A 25,575-nucleotide genomic window follows, 5' to 3' on the forward strand; every position below is an offset into this window, starting at 1 on the left:
CCTTGGTAAATTATTCTTTTGGATACTATTGTGAATGGAACTGTTTTATTCCTTTTCGGATCACGCATTGCTGGTTGTATTAATCATGCCTTTTATTTTCTGTAATTCAGATGATATGACATCTGGGGTTTGCTGACTGCCCCTTCCCCCAAGCTTGCCAGTTCCTAGAGATAGTGGATGACTTTCCTGTGAGCGTGCCTTTCAAAGCCTGCACTCCCATTACCTCCTCTTAACAGGAGCTCACACTCAGGGCCAGTATACCCCTGCCATAAGCATACCAGGTACAGGTACCATACAACTAGGGACAATCTCTGTGTTTCAGAGTCCACTACAGTTATTCGAACTGGCTAATCCTAACACTGTTTATCTCTGCTCACCCCTTCCTTCCCACAGAAAGTACATTAAATGTCCTTGTGCACACTATCCCCTTGCTTTCTCTATCTCCTGACTGACTCTGGTCATCCCTATGTGCTCCCCTCACTACCCAGCATAGCCCCCTATGGTGTGGCATGCCCCTTCCTCCTGGGACTGCGAGTAATGAACTACCTTTTCAATGGCAGTCATCTCCTGATCTGTTGACCTCACCATGTCTGAATAATAATAAATCCTGCATTTTAAAACACAGGTGTAGAGCAACCCAAACTGATTTTTTTGTGTTTATCTTGTAGGCTAAAACTTTACTAAATTCATTTATTAACTGTAGTAGTTTATGGGAGGGCATTTTTTGAAATTACATATAAAATCATGTCATCATGAAGATAGTTTTAGAGATAATTTTCCTTTTCATTTCCAGTTTAGAGGTTTTATTCTTTTTCTTGCTTAATTGTCCTGGGTAGGACTTTCAGTACAAGGGTGAATAGTAGTAGAGAAAGCAGGCATCCTCACCTTGTTCCTGATTTTAGGGGGAGAGCTTTCTATCTTTCATCACTGAGCATGATGTTAGCTGTAGGTTTTGCGTGTGTGTGTGTGTCAGGGGGTGCACTCGCGGCATATGGAAGTTCCCAGGCTAGGGGTCGAACTGGAGCTGTAGCTGCCAGCCTACACCACAGCAACAGAAATGCGAGATCTGAGCCGCATTTGTGGCCTATACCACAGCTCACTGCAACACTGGATCCTTAACCTACTGAGCAAGGTCAGGGATCAAACCCACATCCTCATGGACACTAGTGGGATTCGTTGCCACTGAGCCAAGATGGGAAATCCTAGATGTGGGTTTTTCCTAAACGTTCTTATCACACTGAGAAAGTTTCCTTCTATTCCTAATCTGCTAACTGTTTCTATTACATTGAATTGTATGAAATATTTTTTCTGCACCTATTGAGATGATCACATATTTCTTTTTCATTCTATTAATGTAGTGTAATATAGTAATTTTCTTATTGTTTTTGGACTGTTCTTGCATCTTTGGGATAAATTCCACTTGTTCATGGTGTGTGCTCTTTGTAATGTGTCACTGGATTCAGTTTTCTAGTATTCTGTTGAGGATTTTTGCATGTATGTTCATAAGTGATAGTGGTTTGTAGTTTTCTTATGGTATCTACACGTGACTTTGATATTAGGGCAATGTGTTAGGAAGTATTTCTTCCTATTCTATTTTTTAGATGAGTTTGCTGAATTCACCAGTGAAGCCATCTGATCCTGAACTTAGTCAGGATTCAATTTCTTTACTTCTTGTAGGTCTATCAAGATTTTCAAATTTTCTTGAATCAGTTTTGGTAATTTGTGTCTGTCTAGGAATTTGTCCATTTCCTCTAGATAATATAATTGGTTTGTGTCCAATTATTCATAGTATTCTCTCATAATACTTTTAATTTCTGTAAGGTAGGTGGTAATGTCCTACTTTCACTTGTTTCTGTTATTTTTCTTTCTTTTTTTAGTCGATATTGTTAAAGATTTGTCAAGTTTGTTGATCACATTTCCAAGAACCAAATTTTTGGTTTCATTGATTCTCTCTATTGTTTTTCTTTTGATTGTTTTGTTTATCTCTGCTTTAGTCGTTATTATTTACTTTCTCCACTGGCTTTGAGTTTAGTTTTCTTTCTCTTTGAGTTCTTCAAGACATGAAGTTAGGTTGCGAATTTTACATATTTCTCCTTTTTGAATGTACAAAATATTTTCAGCTATAGATTTCCCTCAGGTACTGTCTCTGCTGTATTCTCTAAGTTTTGGTATGTTTTGTTGGTGGTTTCTCTTCATTTGTCTAGGACGTTTTATAATTTATCTTATGATTTCTTCCTTGACCCACTGATTCTTAAAGGATGTGTTATTTCTGTTTATTTTCAAATTTTCCAGTTTTCCTTTTGTCATTCCATTGTAATTGGAGAAGGTACTTTCTATAATTTCAATCCTTTTAAATTTATTGAGAATTATGTTGTGGTCTATCTTGGAGAATGTTCCCTGAGCACTTGAGAATTATATGTATCCTGTTGTTGTTGGGTGGATTATCCTGTATATGCCTGTTAGGTCTAGTTGGTTTGTAGTGTTCAAGTCTCTTTCCTCATAGATTTTTTGTTTACGTGTTTTATCCATTATTAAAAGTAGTAAACTGTTTTAACCATTATTAAAAGTAGTAGCAGTGAAGTATCTAACTACTCTATGACTATTTATTACTATCTATTTCTCCCTTAAATTCTGTCAATGGTTGTTTCATATACAGTTATTTCATATTTGTCTGTTGTTTGGAGCATATATGTTTAAAATTTTGATGAATTAGCCCTTTTATCAATATATAATATCCATCTTTGTATTTTGTAAGTATTTCACGTGGCATCTATTTGATGCCATCTGAGATTAGTATAACCATCCTAGCTCTCTTTTGGCTACTATTTGCATGTAATACATTTTCCCATCCTTTTCACTCTTTGCTTCTTTGAATCAGAAGTTAGTTTCTTATAAGCAGCATATATTTGAATCACATTTTTATTAATTTTGCTAATCAGTATCTTTTAACTGGTGAGTCTAATCCATTTACTTTTAAAGTACTACTGGTAACAAAGGACATAATTCTGGCTTTTTTCTGCCTGTTTTCTATATATCTTTTATCTTTTTGTTACTCAATTCCTCCATACTGTCTTCTTTTGAGTTTGTTTTTCTAGGGTACCATTTTGATTCCCTTTTCCTTTTCTGTATCTTCTTTAGCTATTTGTCTCTAAAATGTTTATATTAGTATACTTGGTAGCTGTCCATAATGTCCATAAATCTCTCAGACTCTGTTCATTTCTCTGTATCCTTTTTTCTTTCTGCTCCTCAGACTGAATAATGTCCGTTGTACTATCTTTAGGTTTGCTGGTTCTGTCATTTTCCCACTTATATCTGCTGGTGAACTCTTTTAGTGATTTTTTTTTCCCATTTCAACCAACTATTTTGCTATCCAACTCCAGAATTTCTGCTTGGTTTCTTTTTATAATTTTTATCCCTTTAGTCATATCCCCTACCTGTGCATACGTCATTCTTAAGATTTCCTTTCCTTCTTTGCCCACAGTTTCTTTCAGCTCTTTGAGCATATCTAAGATACTTAAAGTGTTCATCCACTAAGTCCAAAAGCCCAATGTCTAGGCTTCCTCATGGATGATTTTTTATCAATTTCTTTTTTTAAAGTAAATGAGCCACACTTCACTTTGTAATTTTTTGTTGAGAACTAGATATTTTGAATATTATAATATGGTAATGCTGGAAATCAGATTATTTCTCCCTCTTCAAGAACTGCTGTTGTTACTTATTGAGGTCTACAGTTATATATTTGTTTACTTTTCCAAACTAATATTTTCAGAGACCATATTTCTTGTCATGTGTGGTTACTAAAGGCTTCTGTCCCATTACTTCTGCAGTTAGCCAGGGACATGACAGAGATTGCCTTGAATGCCAGCATCTCTCTTCATCAAGTGCTTCCCTAGATGCTTCAAGTGTTCTGCTAGACTTTAGAGCTTGGAAATGGTTGATTTTGACAGTTCTTTCCAGTTCAAAATTTATTTAAGTGGAAGGACCAGTTCCTGGAGCTTCCTCCTCTATTATCCTCTTTGAAGTATGAGTCATTTGTTTTAACTATTAACTTGAATACAAATCTAAAATATATCAGTACTCTTTCTTGACTGCATCAAGAAACTATTCAGCATATACAGTTTATCTTTCACTTGTAACTGTATCACTTTACCTTTATGATGATCTTTTATCAAATATTGGAAACTATTAAATTTAGAATGGATAAGAAATGAGATCCTACTGCAGAGCACAGAGAACGATATGCATTATCTCTTGGGATAGAACATGATGGAAGATAATATGAGAAAAAGAATGTATATATATGTATGACTGGATCACTTTGCTGTATAGCAGAAATTGGCACAATATTGTAAATCAATTATATTTTAATAAAAAATTATTTTAAAATTTAAAAAAATTGAGGTATATATTAAAAGTTGAATTTTTTTAGTGGATTTACACATCCTCAAATAAATTATATGAAAGTTGTCACTTTGTTTTACATAACTCTTACAACAAATATTGCTCACACTTTTAAAATCACCTCTTCCTTCCAAGTTTGTTGGAATAAAGGAAAGAGGAGAGGGGGGCCTGCTCTTCAAAAATCAAATGAAGAATATTAGCCTCCCAGTGTCATGTGAACTATATGTCTAGCAAAGGTGGCTAACTAGGGTACATAAAAATTGATTACATAAAGAATAAATGCATTTCTACTCTCTTTTTGTAAGCAGATACCAGTCAATTGAATCAAGCTTTTATTTTTATGCTCTTTCAAGAGAGTAACTCTATAAAATCAAGCAGTTCTTACAAAAAGGGAAAAAGAGAAAAGGGAAAAAAAAAGAACTAAAGAGGAAGAAATGCCCAAGATCCCCAGAGTATTGTGATATCTTGCAGCTGCTAACTCGGATTTCCTCTTTCTTTCTTTGTGCCTTGTTTTCTACCCCATGATTTGAATTTGAATTTAAGCAGCATTCCTTGGGGCTTCCTGATTTGAAAATTAAATTTTGAAAAGCCCTAAAACCCCCATGGAAACAAAAGAGTGAATTCAAAATGGCAGTTAATATCTTGTAACTTAGCAATAGAAGACAATGTTTTATGCAGTGCTTAAAAAAACTCAGATGTGTAATTTTTATTTCACTTCACTTTATTTTTCTCTCAACTTTTTCTTTTCTTTCCTTCTGCATTCTCAGGCTTATTTGATAGGTAGTTTTCAAAGAGGCTGGGGTAATATCATTTGCCCTATGCCAAAAAAAAGTTTCATCATTATATAATGGAATAGAATATTAGTTCTTGCCTCAGTGTATTCACATGAGGAAGAGCTAATAAGATCCCTTTACCCCACTTTTGTGAGATTATGATACAAATGAAAATTAAAACTCATAGTTTAAAAACGTAATAAATGGAATGATCTTAGGAAAGATTGCTCCTGGCCCATTTGCTTGAGTCTTATTATAAGTTTTGACAGAATTTAACAGAAATCCTTCTGGGGAATTTACAGCCTAGTTAGAATACATATGACTGGAGAACTACCTTTTAAAAATACAGCAAAGTACCGTGGTAGAAATTTATTACGATTACATAGGTAATAGTATCAGAGGGTGTGTGCTGATTCCACATCAAGGCTTCTTGCAGTTAAGCTGAACCTGAGCTAAACATATTTGAGTCAATGGGATATTCAGATAGAAATCTCACTACAAGAGGAGAGAAAGGAGATGGGGTTGGCATCTACATAAAAAAGGAAGCAAGATTACAGGACAGAGTTCTCAGGTCTTAGGAAAAAGGAAAAAAACTTCCTTCAGGTCAGGTAAATAAGTAAACACATTGAAAAAGAATGCTGAAAATCACGTAATCGGCGGGAGGGGGGGATCACAGAGCTCATCTTTTCAGGCAGCCTCCTAATGAGATTTTTTTTTTTTTGGTCTCTTTTTTAGAGCCACACCCATGGCATATGGAGGTTCCCAGGCTAGGAGTCTAATTGGAGCTGTAGCTGTCAGCCTACACCAGAGCCACAGCAACGCCAGATCTGAGCCACATCTGTGAACTACACCACAGCTCACGGCAACATTGGATCCTTATCCCACTGAGAGAGGCTGGGGATCAAACCCGCAACCTCATGGTTCCTAATCACATTCGTCTCCACTTCGCCATGATGGGAACTCCCCTAGCTAGATTTTAAATGTAATATAAAACCCAGAGGGGGAAGCAGACCCAAATCCAACCCATTATTATTGGCTATGGGCAAGCTGATTCATCCCTAAAAGCCCCCAGTTCCTCAATCCTTAAAATAGTAACAACTAAAAATATAAACCAAATGTGTGGAATGTGTGGCCACCAAATAAATGTTAGTTACTGCTGTTTTTCCATGGACTTTACTCACTTGTGGTCAAGATCATGAAATTTGGAGATCAGATAATGTATCAATAGAAAGCATATGGTAGCAAGTAAGAGAAAACTCAACTTCTCAACAATAAGGAAACTTACAAGTCCACCAAGTTTAAGTCCCAGGGTAGGAGGTACTTTGAAAATAGTTGATAAAACATTTCAATAATGTCAACAAGACCCAGATTTTTTCTATTGTCCACACTTCCACTCAGAATGTGGCCTCATTATCTAACTGGTTTCTCAGATGTTTCTGGGATGGCTATGGTAGCACTCCTATGTTAGATAAGAGAAAGTGCTTCTCCAAATCATCAAAGTTCCTCCTGTGTAGTGTGAGTGGTCCAAATTAGGTCACTTTTCCTCACACATTAACTGTTGACGGAGGAGAGCCAGGCTCTGATTAGTTTAGGTCTTGATTCCTAAGCCCAACAGCAGGAAAGACAATGTGATTGTCTCATAATTAGCTGCACTCCTGGGATCAGGTTTAGGCTTAGGGAGTCAGACCCAACATCTACTGCTAAAAACTTGGGTTCCAATATTTATCTGTTATGTCCTTGAACAAGTTGCACAACCTTGCTGAATGTACTGAATTTCCTTATCTGCAAAATGGGTAGGAAGCTGAATAGAGATGAATAAATAAGAGAACAGAAAGTTCTCAGAATATGTGGTATTTAGTAAGTACCCTGTAAATATGAAGCATTAATATTTTTCATACTTTTATATTGTGTAATATTTTTAAATTTTCTGTTTTTCTGAAAAAACAGTGTTTTCTAAAATATAAACAATATCATTTCTTACCTCCAAAGTCTTACATATAATAAATATCCAACAAATTTGTTTAAAAAATGAGGGAATAAATGAATATCTGTTGAGTGAATGAATAAAGGCCTACAAATAATAGGAGATAGATTTAAAAGAAAGACAACCAAATGGTGACTGGATGAATTATAGATCAGTCAGGACCTGGGAACAAAATGGGCTGGATTAAGAAAGAATACATTTGGGATTTAAAAAAAATCAGACCTAAAGAGACCTTTTCCCTGAAGACTAGAATGGTTACAGGTAGTGAGCAAATGAAATACAATATGAGCCAACTCACAGAGGCTATGATGGCTTCAGATAATTTATTTTACAATATGATAAATAATAAATATTTGGATAAAAGCCCATATGAATGTTTACTGCAGTCTAGAGGAGATGGAAGAAATAATATCTATTGAGTACTTGTTATATTTCAGGCATTGTTCTAAGTGTTTCTCTCATATAATCTCATATAAACCTCAAAACAAATGTGTGAGTTTGGCACTGTTCTTTTTGTCCTCATTCCTGTTCACTGATAGGAAAGTCAAGCTCAGAGAGACTGAGCAACTTGTCTGAATCACAAAAATATCAAGCGGCAAACTGAGACTTTGACTTAAAGGGTCTGAGTCAAGAGTCTGTGTCTTTAGCCATTACACTATACTGTGGGATAAAAATGGAAGGGTGAGCAGAGAAACCAGACTGTATTTCCAAACTATCGTGCACCCAAGACTGAGATGTGTTGCTGCCCATGTGATCACAGGCCTCCCAGGTCACTGAGAGCTGAAAGGCAAAGCCTGACCAGTTCATGGTACATGTGTTGCCTCCAGCCCTCATGCTGCACTTTTGTCATCCTCTGCACATAACATAATGGCTGCATAGGATGTTAACTAGACAGATATTTGTTCAGGGAATGACTTTATTGATGGATGGATGGATGGATGGCTAGATACAGGTATATATGATGTGCTCAACTTACGTCCCTGGCACCAATCATGGAAATATACCAATATCTTCATGCCTCTCCATTTGGTAATTTGTCTTTAAATATGTGTTGCCCTTTTCAAGATGAGAGTATGCTTTGCAATAATACTTGGAGTAATGCAAAAGGGATACTTAGAGATAATCCATGCCTCAGAGCACAAGAGTTGGCATGAATACAAAGCTGTGTGTCCCTTTCCAGGGACTCTTTCAGAATTATTGCTGAGGTATAGACAAAAAGCATAATAAACTTCTTGAATGAATAAAGTTAGTCCAGCTGCTGTCCAAAAGAGTTAAGGGACTACAGACTATTAAACTACCATGCTCCTCAAGAAGAATCTACATATAGTAAAACAGTCACTTCTAGATATTTTTTCGTTGTGGTTTAGCATAGCTCTGCCCTTGATCAGACTTTAACTAAAAATTCCTGCATTTCCCTTCAGCTTCATCTACCATGCTACTTACATGGCAAAGACTCAAGAGTCAGAACTACTCTTTCTAGAGAGCTGCAGTCTCCCAAGAGTTAAGTTTCAAGAACCCTATGTAAACCCCAATACGGATTTTATTTTATTTTATTTTTTTTTTACATTTGTCTTTATTTATTTTATTTTATTTTCCCACTGTACAGCAAGGGGATCAAGTTATCCTTACGTGTATACATTTCAATTACATTTTTTCCCCCACCCTTTTTTCTGTTGCAACATGAGTATCTAGACAAAGTTCTCAATGCTATTCAGCAGGATCTCCTTGTAAATCTATTCTAAGTTGTGTCTGATAAGCCCATGCTCCCGATCCCTCCCACTCCCTCCCTCTCCCATCAGGCAGCCACAAGTCTTTTGTCCAAGTCCATGATTTTCTTTTATGAGGAGATGTTCATTTGTGCTGGATATTAGATTCCAGTTATAAGTGATATCATATGGTATTTGTCTTTGTCTTTCTGGCTTATTTCACTCAGTATGAGATTCTCTAGCTCCATCCATGTTGCTGCAAATGGCGTTATGTCATTCTTTTTTATGGCTGAGTAGTATTCCATTGTGTATATATACCACTTCTTCCGAATCCAATCATCTGTTGATGGACATTAGGGTTGTTTCCATGTCCTGGCTATTGTGAATAGTGCTGCAATGAACATGCGGGTGCATGTGTCTCTTTTAAGTAGAGTTTTGTCTGGATAGATGCCCAAGAGTGGGATTGCGGGGTCATATGGAAGTTCTATGTATAGATTTCTAAGGTATCTCCAAACTGTTCTCTATAGTGGCTATACCACTTTACATTCCCACCAACAGTGCAGGAGGGTTCCCTTTTCTCCACAGCCCTCCAGCACTTGTTATTTGTGGATTCATTAATGATGGCCATTCTGACTGGTGTGAGGTGGTGTCTCATGGTAGTTTTGATTTGCATTTCTCTTATAATCAGCGATGTTGAGCATTTTTTCATGTGTTTGCTGGCCATCTGTGTATCTTCCTTGGAGAAATGTCTATTCAGGTCTTTTGCCCATTTTTCCATTGCATTTTTGGATTTTTTGCTGTTGGGTTGTATAAGTTGCTTATATATTCTAGAGATTAAGCCCTTGTCGGTTGCATCGTTTGAAACTATTTTCTCCCATTCTGTAAGTTGTCTTTTTGTTTTCTTTTGGGTTTCCTTTGCTGTGCAAAAGCTTTTCAGTTTGATGAGGTCCCATGGGTTTATTTTTGCTCTAATTTCTATTGCTTTGGGAGACTGACCTGAGAAAATCTTCATGATGTTGATGTCAGAGAGTGTTTTGCCTATGTTTTCTTCTAGGAGTTTGATGGTGTCCTGTCGTATATCTAAGTCTTTCAGCCATTTGGAGTTTATTTTTGTGCATGGTGTGAGGGTGTGTTCTAGTTTCATTGCTTTGCATGCAGCTGTCCAGGTTTCCCAGGAATGCTTGCTGAATAGACTTTCTTTTTCCCATTTGATGTTCTTGCCTCCCTTGTCAAAGATTAATTGACCATAGGTGTCAGGGTTTATTTCCGGGTTCTCTATTCTGTTCCATTGGTCTGTCTGTCTGTTTTGATCCCAGTACCACACTGTTTTGATGACAGTGGCTTTGTAATATTTCTTGAAGTCTGGGAGAGTTATGCCTCCTGCTTGGTTTTTGTTTCTCAGGATTGCTTTGGCGATTCTGGGTCTTCTGTTTTTCCATATAAATGTTTAGATTGTTTGTTCTACTTCTGTGAAAAATGTCATGGGTAATTTGATAAGGATTGCATTGAATCTGTAGATTGCTTTGGGTAGGATGGCCATTTTTACAATATTGATTTTCCCAATCCAGGAACATGGAATATCCTTCCATTTCTTTACATTCATCTTCTTTGATTTCTTTGATTAAAGTTTTATAGTTCTCGGCATATAGGTCCTTTACCTCTTTGGTCAGATGTATTCCAAGGTATTTGATTTTGTGAGGTGCCATTTTAAAAGGTATTGTATTTTTGTATTCCTTTTCTAATATTTCATTGCTGGTATACAGAAATGCAACTGACTTCTGAATGTTAATCTTATATGCTGCTACTTTGCTGAATTTATGAATCAGTTCAAGTAGTTTTGGGGTTGAGTCCTTAGGGTTTTCTGTGTATAGTATCATGTCATCTGCATGCAGTGACAGTTTTATCTCTTCTCTTCCTATATGGATGCCTTTTATTTCTTTGGTTTGTCTAATTGCTGTGGCTAGGACTTCCAAAACTATGTTGAAGAGCAGTGGTGAGAGTGGGCATCCCTGTCTTGTTCCAGATTTGAGTAAGAAGGCTTTCAGTTTTTCCCCATTGAGTATTATATTTGCTGTGGGTTTATCATAAATGGCTTTGATTATATTCAGGAATCTCAATAAAGATTTTAGATTCAGCTGTACAAATAAAGTACAATCATGAAACATAATAAAAATGAATATTGAGATTGTTGTACTATAAAATCCCTCTCCCTGCTGTAATTTTGTGGTCTCTTCTCCTGCCCAGAAAATTTCTTTGTTATTAAAAAATAAATAAAACCAACATTATTTCCTTATCTTTCTCGACCAATCATTTGTCAACTAGAAGGAAAGTTTCAAAGGCCATTTTCATATTTCATAGATATTGGTGGAAGACAATTCATTTATAAATTGGACTTTTAAAAGGAGCTTGAAAAACAACACTGTATTTCCATACCCTTACAAGCAAATGTCTGGCTTGCAGCCTCTGAAAGAACAAACTCAAAACTGCTTGAGTAAGTTTCCTGGTTGGAGGGAAAAATAGAGGCTCTGAATCACAAGGAAGACAATGGGGAACTGAGCAAAAAAATGGTTCTTGCAAAAGCCCAGGTATGTTATAAAAGAAAAATAATTATTTTAAAAGTTACCTAACCTATACAAACTGACAATTCTGTTGTTATTTTTGGTTTGTTGGAAATTAATATGGTAAATTCAAGATGGTAAGAAACAATATTTGTATTTGTATTCCCTGATGAATATTCACATATAAAAATTAAATTTCCTTGTGATTTTTTTTTTTTTTTGGTCTTTTGAGAGCTGTACTCGTGGCATATGGAGGTTCCCAGGTTAGGGGTCGAATTGGAGCTATAGATGCTAGTGGCCTATGCCACAGCCACAGCAATGCCAGGTCCAAGCTGCATCTGTGACCTAACCACAGCTCCTTAACCCACTGAGCAATGCCAGAGATCAAACCCTCATCGTCAGGGATGCTAGTTGGGTTTGCTGTTGCTGAGCCATGATGGGAACTCCCTCCTGGTGATATTTTTAAAGTTGTTTGATATGTATTCTTTTGAACCATAATAGCTGACTATCCTATTTATTCTGTAAGTGGTATTGATTATAAAAATGTTTTTAAGTTTTCAAGGTTGAACTCAATTGAGGAATAGTTCCTTTCTGTGTAGTAAAACAAGTCCATCAGAAAATTTTTTGTATACTTTCAGTAAATTATTTTAAAGGAAACCACCAGTCTCTGGACATTTACACATGTGTCATTATAAAAATTTATCTCTTGTTCAACTCATATTGTTTTGTATCTGCCTTTGGGATGGATAGACAGAAATACTTGTATTTAGACATAGATATATTTCTTCACATAAAAACATATTCATATATTCCAAAGGCAAATACAAACACATTTGGTCCCTCATCTGTGTATATATAATATATGATTTACCTGTAGTACCTCAAATAAAACTTATTTTTCCTAATCATTTCCTAACTCTTAATATACACATGGACTTTGTTAGGTTCTTCCATAGAATAGAAGAGAGTTAGGATGGGAGAAATGATTTCTTTTTTTTTTTCGATGATTTTTTAAATGATGATTTTCAAAACAACTAGCTGAGATGATAATGCTGCCATTTGTAAGATATGAGCACTAGTACATATTTACCTTGGGATACTTTGAATATGTAAAAGGAAGCGTTACACCCTTTGTTTCTAATTCAGTTCATTGAGAAATTACAAGCCGAAGTGAAAGCTTCCCAGGAGCAACTTGAAGCCCATGTAAGTATTTTTCTCCTCTTTTTATTCCTTCATGTATATCACTGTGATTATGGAAATGAAATTTTTCAGAAGTTCTGTGATCTTTCTGTTGTAAACCTACTCATGAGGCTAAGAATCAGTGTTTGTATTGCCTCTACAGAGTTGCTTTCCATAAATAGATTTCTGCTTTGTGTTGGTGAGAAAAAATTACAAAACTGAGTTCCTATGAGTAACCAGATGGTTGAATCAGGTACCACCAGGATAAAGACTTGGAAACTTAGGGGAGAACGCTAAGCAAGCCAGACCAGTTTAATGAGAGAATGGAAGTGGAAATTATAGATCCCTCCCATATAGGCCTAGAGCAGTGCTTTAAATTTTAGCACATCAAGAAATACATGGAAAACTTTTAAGAACAAATTGCCTAGAGTTTTCTATACGCCTAGGATAGGACCTGAGACTATGCGCTTCCAGGTGATGCTAGACTCCAATGCTGCTGCTCATCTTCAGAAATTATTTTGAGCAGCATTGTTTTATGTACATTTGTTTTGCCTCAGTCTTGTGAGTTTCACACAAGTGACCACATAAACAAATGAGACACAGCACTGTCCATTTTTTGCTACAAGTTCTCCCCTGAGAGAGACATCCTATGAGGCTCGAGGGAAAATGCCATTTATACTTTGGCCTGTCTTCCCTCAGAGAACACCTAAGGAACAGCTCTGGCCAAAATGGCCTGTGCGTTCACATGCATAAAGCCGTCCTTGTTGCGCTGCCACTGTTCCTTCCCCAAGTTGTGAACAACCCTGAGCCTTTTAAGTGTTTCCCCAAAGAGGAGTTTGCCATCCTTTCAGATGTCTCCTTCACCCACATCCTGGGTGCCATGGGATGGCTTCCTGATTGAGAACGCTGCCACTCATGTTTAGGAGCCAGTCTGAATAAGAGCAAACTCAGACCAATCTGAGACCGGAGAGGCTGCAACCCAGAATTCCTTCAGGAAAAGACTGCAAAAAGAATAAATTCTAGTCACCATGCCATCGGGGTGTGCCATGAGCCGATTTGTATAAAACTGCAGTAATTGCCCCATTTTTGTGCTAGGGTCGAGAAATGCTCATCTGCTGTAGCAGCTAATAGAGTTTTTAAATCTAAATTCAGAAGCATTTTTGGCCTTGTGTGTTCAATTGACCAATACTGAACCTGACTAAGGCCTGAATTTGTGACAGTGAGACATACCCTGTGACAGAAGTGTATCTCATTAGCCCAGTATCCTGTCCCAGATGCCTCTCCCCCAGGGTTGCCCTTTAGGCTGCCAGGTAATGACTGTTGTCAGAGGATGTCGCCTCCTGCCAGATGGATACCTACAGCCATCTGCCCACGGAGTTTTTAGCTCAGTATTTTGCTAGAAGAGATACTGGCTAAGGTTCAGTTATTAGCTTCCAGCATCTCTTCATGAAAAACTGATGAGAAAAACATGCTCCTGAGTGCCTTAGGGAAATTCCTGTGGCGTCTTCTTCCACTGCCTTGCTTCTGTGGATCCTCTGCCGCTACCATGCTGTTCCCATCCCAGGCATGTCTGAATGGGACGTGTTCCCTTGTATTAGGGTACTGATACCAACCACCATAATTTCTCCTATGTAACTGTTCAATATTCAGGTTATGATAGAGCAGCCTAATCACCAGTATTTTGCTTCAACTCACCAAGAATATTTAAATGAGGAGTTCCCTTCATGGCTCAGTGGTTAATGAACCCAACTGGTATCCTTTGAGGATGTGAGTTTGATCCCTGGCCCCGCTCAGTGGGTAAAGGATCTGGTGTTGCTGAGAGCTGTGGTGTAGTCACAGATACGGCTTGGATCCAGTAATGCTGTGGCTGTGGTGTAGGCCAGTGGCTACAGCTCCAATTCTACCCCTAGCCTGGGAACCTCCATATGCCGAGGGTGCGGCCCTAAAATAGCTCCCCCCCAAAAAAGGAATATTTAAATGAAAATAATATTAATAATAGTGTTTACTGAGAGTGCACACAGTGATTTGTATTGGATAGGTGCTTGATATGTTACTGATTTCAAACCTCAATCCAGCTCAGACAGGCGAGCACTGTTTTTCAGATAAGAAAACAGAGTCTTAGAGGTCATTCGCCACACATGTTGATTCTGAAATCCAGGCTTCTGCTATGACAACTTGCTGCCTCTCCAAATTATATTCCCTACGTGCCATCGGAGGGGTCAAACGGTATTTACAAAATTTCTGTCTCCAATCTTCTCTTTTCCTTTATTCACTCTGAGTGATTCATCAGTTCATAATGCTCCCAACTCTTACTTCCATGAAAATAAGCAATCCCTCCACCCCCACCGAGCTCCTTCTATCTAAATCATTCTTGATTACACCTCCTTAGTGCTATAATGAGCATTTCTTTAAACACTGTTCCTGGAAAAAAACATTCCAAATGATGTTAATAGGTATTCTTAAAAAAATAAATAAATAAAAAGGCATTCAAAATAAAATTAAGTTAAATATGTTTACCTTAATCAGTATACAATCAATCTCCAAGAAAGGGTCAGACTATGTCATTTCCCCGTGGCGTTTGTCCATGAGTGATATTTTAAGCACAGAGGTTTGGAGACTGCTGGTACAGTGCATCAAATTAAAGCGCTATGCTCACTAAATGTGATCTGAATCTCTTGCTGATACCCCAGGTTCGGCACCAACAAAGTCACATTTGATATCTATTCTCATCTCTGAAATGTATTCCTCTGTTCTCCCCAGGCATGGTGAATACTATCTCACCACTTTTAGGCATTCTAGATCCAAACTACAAAGCAGTATTAAAACCCCACTTGTCTCTGCTTCCATCCAACATTTAGCTAATTGTCAGGCTCTGAGTATGCGTCTACAAGTTACCTCACTTCTGTGTCTTGATTCCATTATACTTCCAATTCCTAGCTCTTTTTGACCATCATATATCTCAATTATTTAATCAATTTATTTTTTGGCCATGCCTGCAGCATACAGAAATTCCCAGGCCAGGGATCGAACCTGTGCCACAGCACTAACAACGCTGAATCCTTAATCACACAGGCCACCAGGGAACTCCCATATATCTCATTTATTGCTGCTGACCCCAAATTAATGACATATTCAGGTTCACAGCCCCCACTACCCCTGCCTACTGCCCCACCCACATGCCCTCACAGGATGAAGCCCTATTTTCAGAGGAGCGAAAGGATAAAAGAGTAAGCTTTGGGGGTGGGGGTGGGGGTGGGCAGAAAACCAAAGAGAGCCAAAGGTTAACACTCACTCAATGTACTAGAGAATAGAGATGTGGGACTAAGGGCCCAAGGGGGTAGGAATGGAGCCCTGCGGATGGAGTGAGGGTTCTTCTTTCATAGGAGGTCAAGAGGCTCCTGGGAGTGTTGGCGATGCTTAAGGTTAGGAAACTACCCAGAGTGTTCATAAGAGTTGTCAGGCAGGAAGTACTGGAATGTCCATAAGTGTGTAGAGTCAATATGCAGAGTTTGAAGTTCCCGACTGGGCTATGCCTCCCAAGTGTACCCCTGCTGCAGTGGGCAGGGCACTCCTGGCCGCTCTGCTGCCACACTGGGGAGGCTTCCCCAGGACCACTCCTACCTTCATCTCCCCGTTCTGGTTTGCTCCACTCTCTGCCTCGCACCTAGCAGGCTAGTTAAATGGAACCTCTGTCTTTCTCTACACAACGGATGCTGGGTGGGGCTCTCCGTGTCCTTGGGGTCTGGACTCTCTTTCCAGCTCCACTTTATCCAATTAAATGTTACTCTACTTTTAAGACTCTTATCAGGGAGCAACTTCCCTCTCTACCCCCAGATTACCTTCTCTTGGCTCTCATAGCCCCCTGTACATACATCTTTTTTAGCTCAAAATACATTTTTTGTTTTTTGGGTTTTTTTGTCTTTTTAGGGCCACACCTGCAGCATATGGATGTTCCCAGGCTAGGGGAGAATTGAAGCTGTAGCTGCTGGCCTACACCACAGCCACAGCAATGCCAGATCTGAGTTGCATCTGCAACCTACGCCACAGCTCACAGCACCCTTGTATCCTTAACCCACTGAGCAAGGCCAGGGATTGAACCTGCATCCTCGTGGATGCTAGTCAGATGCATTTCCACTGAGCCATGATGGGAACTCCATCAAAATACACTGTATTGATGTTATCTGTTTATACCTCTGTCCTCCACTGGACTTGAAGGTAACTGAGGGCAGTACCAAGAATGTGTGTCTGTGTGCACTACACCAGGGCACACAGGCTCTCTGCAATCGCTCAATACATTTTGCTGAACTGATTTGAATTTTACTCTGATCATGTCATTCCCCTTCTTCCAAAGCCTAGAGGAAGACAATGGTTGTGCATTATTCCAGAATAAAGTCCAACCTCCTGGCCTTGGCATGTATCAACTGAAAATGAGGGCCTGACCCCTTCTTCTGTCTCCTCTGCAACACACGTCCATGACCCCCAAGTGTGCCCACACATTCCGGCCCTGCATTCTGTGCTCACAGTTTCTTTCCACCTGGAACATTTGTCCCCACCACTGTGTTTGCCAGATTTTTCCCATTCTTCATCTAAATTGTTCCTTCCAGGAAGTTTCCTCTGGCCATCAAGCTATAAGTGACCTCTCCTTCCCTGATGCTTTCACAGCACTTCTTCTCACCTGTCCTCTGTCACTTGTCACACTGTGACCCACAATGGAATTATGTATGTGATGTGGCCATCTTTTCCCCAAGACTGTGAGTGCCTGGAGAAGAGGGGACAAGGCTGTTTTTCTTTATGCCTCTCACAGTGTCTGATTCAATAGCTTGTACGGATTTTATTAAAATGAATTGCTAAAACAGCTAAGTTAAAAACAGGGTTATTTTAGAATTTATAAGAGCCTACTCTAAATCCCTGGCAATGTTACTTTATGAAATATTATTCCTTAAAAATGCCAGTTACACTCCCAAAGACATTCTATGAAGGCATCACCCTAATACCAAAACCAGACAAAGACACTACCAAAAAAACCATTTTTGATGAATTTAGATGTAAAAATTCTCAACAAAATTTCAGCAAACCAAATCTAACAACACATAAAAAAGATCACTATACATTGATCAAGCGGGGTTCATCCCAAGGTCACAATCATGGTTAGACATAGACAAATTAATCAATGTCATATACCACATTACAAAAGTTAAAAATGACGTCATCATCTCAATAGATGCAGAACAAGCACTTAACAAAATTCAGCAACCATTCATGACCAAAACAACAACAACAACAAAAAAAACTCTTAGCCAAGTGGGTATAGGGGGAACATATCTCAACATAAAAAAAGCCATTTATGATGAACCCACAGCCAATATAATACTCAACATAAAAAAGCTGAAAGCCTTCCTGCTAAAATCTGGAACAAGGATGCCCACTCTCAACACTTTTATTCAACATAACATTAGAAATCTTAGCCACAACAGTCAGAAAATAAATAAATAAATAAATAAATAAATAAATAAATAAATCCAAATTGCAAGAGAAGAGGTAAAACTGTCACTGGCATATAGGCAGATGACATGATACTACATATAGAAAACCCTAAGGAATCCACACAAAAACCACTCTATCTGATCAACAAATTCAGCAAAGTAGCAGGACATAAGGTTAACATTCAAAAATTGTTTGCATTTCTATATATTAACAGTGAAACAATAGGAACAGAATATTTTAAAAATATCTTTTAATATTGCACCTCCAAAATTAAATACCTAGGAATAAACTTTATCAAGGAGGTAAGAGACTTATATGCTGAGAACTATAAAACATTCATAAAGGAAATTAAAGAGGACTCAAAAGAAATGGAAAAATATCCTATGCTCCTGGATTAGAAGAATTAATATTGTTAAAACAGTCATACTATCCAAAGCAATCTACAGATTTAATGCCATCCCTATCAAGACATTTTTCACAGGATGAGAATAAGCTAAAGATTAATATGGAACAATAAAAAACTCAGAATTTCCAAAGCAATCCTGAGGGGAAAAACAAAGCAGGAGGCATAACTCTCCCAGATTTCAGACAGTATTACAAAGCTACAGTAATCAAAATAATGTGGTATAGGTTCAGAAACAGACACAAATATCAATGGAACAGAATAGAGTCTAGAAGTAAACCCAGAAACCTACAATCAATTAATCTTTGACAAAGGAGGCAAAAATATAAAATAGGTAAAAAATATTCTTTTCAGCAAGTGTTGCTGGGAAGACTGGACAGCTGCATGTAAATCAATGAAACTAGAACATACCCTCACACCATGCACAAAAATAAACTCAAAATGCCTTAAAAATTTAAACATAAGACATGATACCATAAAGCTCCTAGAAGAGAATATAGACAAAGCATCCTCTGAGAGAAACCATACAAATGCTTTACTAGGTCAGTCTCCCAAGGTAACAGAGATAAAAACAAAAATAAACAAATGGGAGCTAATCAAACTTACAAGGTTTTTCACTGCAAAGGAAACCATAAAAAAATGAAGGCAACCTATGAAATGAGAGAAAATAGTTGCAAACAATGCAAATGGCAAGTGCTTACTCTCCAAAATATACAATTTATACAACCCAACAACAACAACAAAAAACAAATAACCCAATCAAAAAATGGGCAGAAGACCTAAAAAGACATTTCTTTAAAGAAGAAATGGATGAGCAAATGGTATATAAAGAGGTGATCAACATTGCTAATCACTAGAGAAATGCAAATCAAAACTATGAGGTACCACCTCACACCAGTAAGAATGGCCATCATTAATAAGTCTTCAAATAACAAATGCTAGAGAGCATGTAGAAAAAAGGGAATCCTCCTACACTGCTGGTGGGAATATAAACTGGTACAATCCCTATGGGAAACAGTATGGAGATTCCTCAGAAAACTAAAAATAGAACTAACTTCCAGCAATCCCACTCCTGGGTATACATCTGGACAAAATTATATGCACATTTATGTTCATAGCACTATTCACAATAGACAAAACACGGAAGCAACCTAAATGCCCTTTAACAGGTGGATTAAAAAGATGTGGTACATATATACAACAGAATACTACTCAGCCATAAAAAGGAAGGAACTAATGGCATTTGCAACAGTGTCAATGCAAATAGAGATTCTCATACTAAGTGAAGTCAGAAAGGGAAAGACTAAAACCATATGATATCACTTATATGTTGAATCTAAAGTATGACACAAATGAATCTATCTACAAAACAGAAACAGACTCGCAGACATAGAGAACAGACTTGTGGTTGCCAAGGGGGAGATGGGGAAGCAGTAGGATGGACTGGGAGTTAGGGGGTTAGTAGATGCAAACTCTTAGATTTAGAATGGATAAACAATAAATCCTACTGTACAGCACAGGGAACTGTATCCAATCTCTTGGGATAGACCATGATGGAAAATAACATAAGAAAAAGAATGTATATATATGTATGACTAAGTCACTTTGCTATACAGCAGAAATTGGCATAACATTGTAAATCTACTTTAATTAAAAATTAACCAAAAAAGAAATGCCAGTTACATAAGGCATTACTTTAATCTCAAATTGATACTTATAAGATGTAAGATGGAAGGGACAAAAGTTAATGATTCTTTAGAGTGGTAATTGAGGGAAAACATAGCAGAGAAAGAAAATACAGTGGTGGGAAACTTCAATTTCAGAAGAAGTGTATCTAAAGGAGATTATGGTCCTTACACAAAAATTAATAACCTAAAGTCTAGGCTCCTTTTTATTCAGAGCTCACTCTTTTAGAATCCAATAGTTAAATTATATTATTGTATAATTAAAGGCATAGCTATGACATGGAAAGAAAGTACAAGTCTTGACATTTCAGAGAGTGTTGTCACTACTAATATTTTGAAGATTAGAATCTCATCCCATGAACTTCAATTTGCCTAGTCACAGCCTATATTTTTAAAAGATTACAAATGGTTGCCGCCCCTCCCAGTGTACACATGGGCACACATTCAAGCCACCCAAAGGTCTAACATGCCCTGGGCATTTTTATCACTCCCTCCCACAAGATTCCTATCTGTTTAGGGACCTGTATGGGATTGAACAAATATTTGAAGTGAGTGTTTATAATAACTTAAAGATAATTGTTCCTGGTAGGGCAATTTGAATCAAGACTAGGTGTCAAAGGAAAAAAAAAGTCCTTTCAAAATGATTGTCTTCCAAATTGTTGAATCTATTGCTTGTCTAGTTTTAATATAGAGGGAATATAAATCCTCAGCTCTGTTCCATCCACTGTCATTGATGATATGATTATCTGTAGTCCAGAGTTTTGCTTCCCTGACCCCTCACCTCCATTCCAATGGCCAGCTCATTTCTTGGTCAAACTAATACCAAGATTTGACCAGAGCAAAAGTTCTATAGTATTCGATGGGATTATTTCAAAAGGGTAATCTGGGCAACTTGGTGATAGATACTTGAGTGTTAACATTATTCTCTATACTGTCCCTGTATGTTCGAAATATTTTATAATAAACTAAAGAGTTACGAATATCCAGAAGAAGAAACGTCCCATGAATTACACAGGGTGCTTTAAGCTGTAGGATAGATGAGTGTGTTTTTGAATTCAGGAGTTCCTGACCTACAGTTTCTAAAAACATGCTTAAACTGGGAAGCAGTGGTCCTGATGCTCAGAGTCAGAAACACAGGGCATGAAGGGATCACAGTGAGTATCCATGACAGAGTTTCCCCAAAGAGTTCGTTTAACTTCTTCCTTTCCTTCTCTAAAGAAGCTACAGACTACCACTTTACAAAGTAAAGGATATATAAGAGCCACCAATTTAGATCAAGGGCAGACTCCTTTCCCCTAGAATTTCAGACTTTGCTAATTGGTCTTTTCCTACCGAGATAGAGGATGTGGGCTGCTTGTTGTTGTTATTGCTTTTTTGGCTGCCTAAGCAACCACTAACACACCTTTCTCAACAGTACCCTGATAACCTTTCTAGCTGTGTCTCTTCCATCTTGCAGTCTCGGAGGGCCTATAACTCAAAGTATTTTATCAACTACTAGCTGGGGATTGGGCATGTGCCCTATGCCAATTGGACTCTGAATATTAATTCAGGTGAAGCGAGAAAGGAAAAACACTTAGAACTGATATATCCTACCAGTGACATCCAAGCACCATGGAGAGGGAATTTGTGCTGCTGGACCAGAACTGCTCTATCTCCTGTCTATTTCTGAATCTGACTCCTGTCCATTTGAGGAACCATCAAATAATCCTAATTAACTTGAAATTTCCCCTTTTCTTTACACTCGTCAGAGTAGGATTTGGTTATTTGCTGCTGAGAAGCTATAATACTTAGCATTATCCAAGTAGTTCTCAAAGTATGACCCCTGGACCAGAAGCATTTGAGTCACCTGAGATTTGAAATGCAAATTTGAGGTCTCATCTCACACCTCCTGAATCAGAAAGTCTGGGAGCTAGGTCCAGCAATGTATGTTCTTCAAGTCCTGCAGCGATTCTGATGATGGCTAATATCTGAGAAGCACTGTACTGTCTGCTAAAATCCCCATCGCTTTCAGCCTAGACCCTCTGCTCTCACCAGCAGCATTGTCCCTGACCAGCATCTCACTGATGGGGGCCAGCTTCTCCCTCCTGGTGCTCCCACCTCTGGGAAGCATCTCCAGCCCTGCTTCGTAGACCAGCAAGCCAGGATGGTGGCACACAGGACATGTGTGATCCCCTGGTCCATGATCTTCAGGCTGCTTCCTCTCTAAATCCCATACTTCAGTGTCCTCTAGAAGTATTGCTTTCTTCCTAAAGTTTGTCGTGAGTAACTTGAAGGTAAGGTGACAGTAATTAATAACACCTTAGAGTCACACAACAACTTACAGTTTTCTAAATGCTCCCACCCACATTATGTCACGTAGTTTTCACAACACTCCTGTGAGGCAGGTATTACTCCTCCTTTATCAGATGAAGAAAGTGAGTCAATGTAAGAGGCCTGCTCACAGCAAACAGCTCGTATGGAGCAAAGCAAAGACGTCAACGTAGATATTCTGACTCCAGGGCCCCTGTTCTCATAAGCCTGATTCCACTTTTATTTCAGAAATTTTCCTGATTATATACACCAACACACATGCCAGTTGTAGCAATACATTAATTTTTATGATCGTTTAACTTTATTTTAATCTGCAGACATCATGGCAGAGTTCATCAGCCTGAGAGACTTCTGAGAGAGCCCCACCTGGAGTCCATAAGGAATGGGGAAATTCCTTCCCTGTGGGCCATTCTTTTAGAGCCAGACGTGTTAATCTACATGGAAAATTCCTCAGAGATTATGAACAGAACCCACTGGTACTGAACGGCTGCCTATGCGATAAATCTCGGAAACATTTTTACTGCCTTAGTTGATTATATTATAGTTAACCCCTCTCTGCATCCCATCTTTGATTATCTGGACTCAATAATTATTTGACCTTTCATTTTGACCCTTTGTGTGGTTACTCTGTGACTCATCTCCCACATGCTGGATCAGGAGAGGCTGAAAACCATAGAAGAATAGTGGAGGCTTTCCAATCCTATTGGTGAGTATTGCCGCCATATTTTTCCATGAGCTTAGAAGGGGAGGGTGGTGGAGTCCTCACTGCACACCAGCAGGTTGCTGTAACCTCTGACGCCGGTACTCTCTGAACTGTGGGCCATTAAATGGATCCTGCCAAGCAACATGTGGTTAACTAGCTAATAGTATATCGATGAGGCAGTATTCAACATAAAACTTTGGGATGCCATCAGGATCTTATTTAATTAAACTTAATTTGTCTTTTTTTTCCCCTCAAAAAGCCAAGGCACGAAAAATTGCTGTGGGAACCACTGATCTGAGCTGTAGGATCCACCAGTGAAGGCAGATTGAGTGGCAAGGATTTAAGGCATGAGTTTCTTCAGCCAAATTAAGGGAGCCTAGATTCTGCCACCCAGGAGGCTCATTTCCTCTTTCTAGCCAGATCTGAGTCCTAGTTGTTCTTTTTTTTTTTTTTTTTACTGTCATTTTAGAGCCACACCCACAGCATATGGAAGTTCCCAGGCTAGAGGTCAAATCGGAGCTGTAGCTGCCAACCTACACCACAGCCACAGCAACGAAGGATCCAAGCTTCATCTTCAACCTACACCACAGCTCACAACAACAGATCCTTAACTCAATGAGTGAGGCCAGGGATGGAACCCGTATCCACATGGATACTAGTCGGGTTCATTACCACTATTATGAACTCTCTATTTGTTCATTTTCTATAGATGATAAGTTTAAACCAAACAAGTATCCAAGGACCATGCCTGCCACTCCAGCTATTTCAGAACCACTGCATGTGTCTGATCTTTGTTATCTACCTGCCTGGAAACATGGTATAATCGTTTTACTTCTTCTGTAAATACCTATTAGCCCACTACGCATCTCTTCAAACATAGACTTGTTAAGGTTGGGCTTTTCATACCAACATCCTCTCAAAAAATATACAGAGTTTAGAGGCCCACATATTTCAACATAGACTTGCAGTATGATCTCTCTACCTTCTTGTCAAAAAATCAGGTGGGAATAACATAGCATTGTTTCCAGAATTTTCCCCTTTAATCCTAAGCTGCATTGATCTTTAAAAATTGATAGCCATTTGTGCTCACACAGAGCTCACCCTATACTATTCCCAGAAGCATCTAATAGAAATCACATTTTATTTGTTCTCTTAATAATTCAAATCACTTTAAGATAAGTGAGAGTCATACACTTCCATTATGGAGAATGGAAAGATAAGCTATTGATATGAATCATGAGGGGGGTTTAAAGGCATGACTCCTGCCTTCTACCCAGTCAGGCAAAAGGGTCCTTAGAGGGAGCTAGGCAATGATCTGGAAACTTAGTCCTGTTACTCTGGCTACATGACACGACAAAGGTTACTAACTTTTTGTTCTTATCTGTGGCAAGAAGCTAATAACATTACTTAGCCTGATGGGGTGCTGTGGAGGATATATAAATGTATATGTGACATACGGCATATGAAGTAATGAGCAGAGTGCCTGACACATACCAAGGTTCAGAAAATGTATTAACAGTTTTTCCAAGATGAACACTTTCAGTAACGGTTCCACAATTTTTATGGGGTTCTGGTTAATTATCTGCTCAAATAAAGTATCTCATTTTAGCAACCAGTTGGTTTATAGAGAGTGCTAGGAAGTTGATTAAAAACACTCTAAACTAATTTTTTTTTTTCTTCTTAGGGCCACACTTGCGGCATATGGAATTTCCCAGGCTAGGGGTCAAATCAGAACCACAGCTGCCAGCCTACACCACAGCCAGAGCAACATGGGATCTGACCCTGTCTGCGACCTACACCACAGCTCAGGGCAACACAAGATCCCTGACCCCACTGAGCGAGGCCAGGGATTAAACCCGCATCCTCATAGATACAAGTTGGATTTGTTTCCACTGCACCACAATAGGAACTCCCTCAAGACTAATTTCTGAGGAGAATCTCGTGTCCTGTCAGTGGCTCCTCAGCTCATTTCTTCCCCTGGAGAATGTCTCTTAAAGCCTTTTGTACAACTCTCTCCTTGTAATTTAATTGCCTCTTCGTCTTCATCCCTGATTTGACTGTAAGTTTCTTGAGAGTACAGCCTGGATCTAATTCAGGTGGTCTGCCAAGTAGGTTTTCAATATGTATTTGTTGAATGAATGAATGAATCAGTCCATCAATGACTGATGTTTCCAACAACAGATGCCAGTTCTAGTCCCAGCCCAGTGGACCACCTCTACCAGAGAGCCCTGTGCTTGACTGCCCTCTGGGGCGGAGGGCTAACCAGGAGTGTTCTTCTGGGCTCCATATTTAGCTTTGAAAAAGCTTGGAAGAAAGGAAACACATCAGAGAGAAGTACCTGAAATATGGTCTCTTTCCTTCAGGTAGATACCCTAAAATCCTTCCTGAA

At 38.5% G+C, this 25,575-nt stretch overlaps 1 protein-coding gene across 1 annotated transcript in view; it reads left to right on the plus strand.

The window, feature by feature from the left end:
• Positions 1 to 25,575, plus strand: part of CCDC192 (coiled-coil domain containing 192) — a 178,093-nt gene that overhangs the window by 22,359 nt on the left and 130,159 nt on the right. The window contains 3 exon segments of the mRNA XM_047774737.1: positions 154 to 160; positions 11,325 to 11,449; positions 12,569 to 12,625. Of these exon segments, the coding sequence (XP_047630693.1) occupies positions 154 to 160; positions 11,325 to 11,449; positions 12,569 to 12,625 (189 nt within the window).

The sequence above is a fragment of the Phacochoerus africanus genome, chromosome 4, assembly GCF_016906955.1.
Source record: "Phacochoerus africanus isolate WHEZ1 chromosome 4, ROS_Pafr_v1, whole genome shotgun sequence".
Taxonomy (NCBI): Eukaryota; Metazoa; Chordata; class Mammalia; order Artiodactyla; family Suidae; genus Phacochoerus; species Phacochoerus africanus.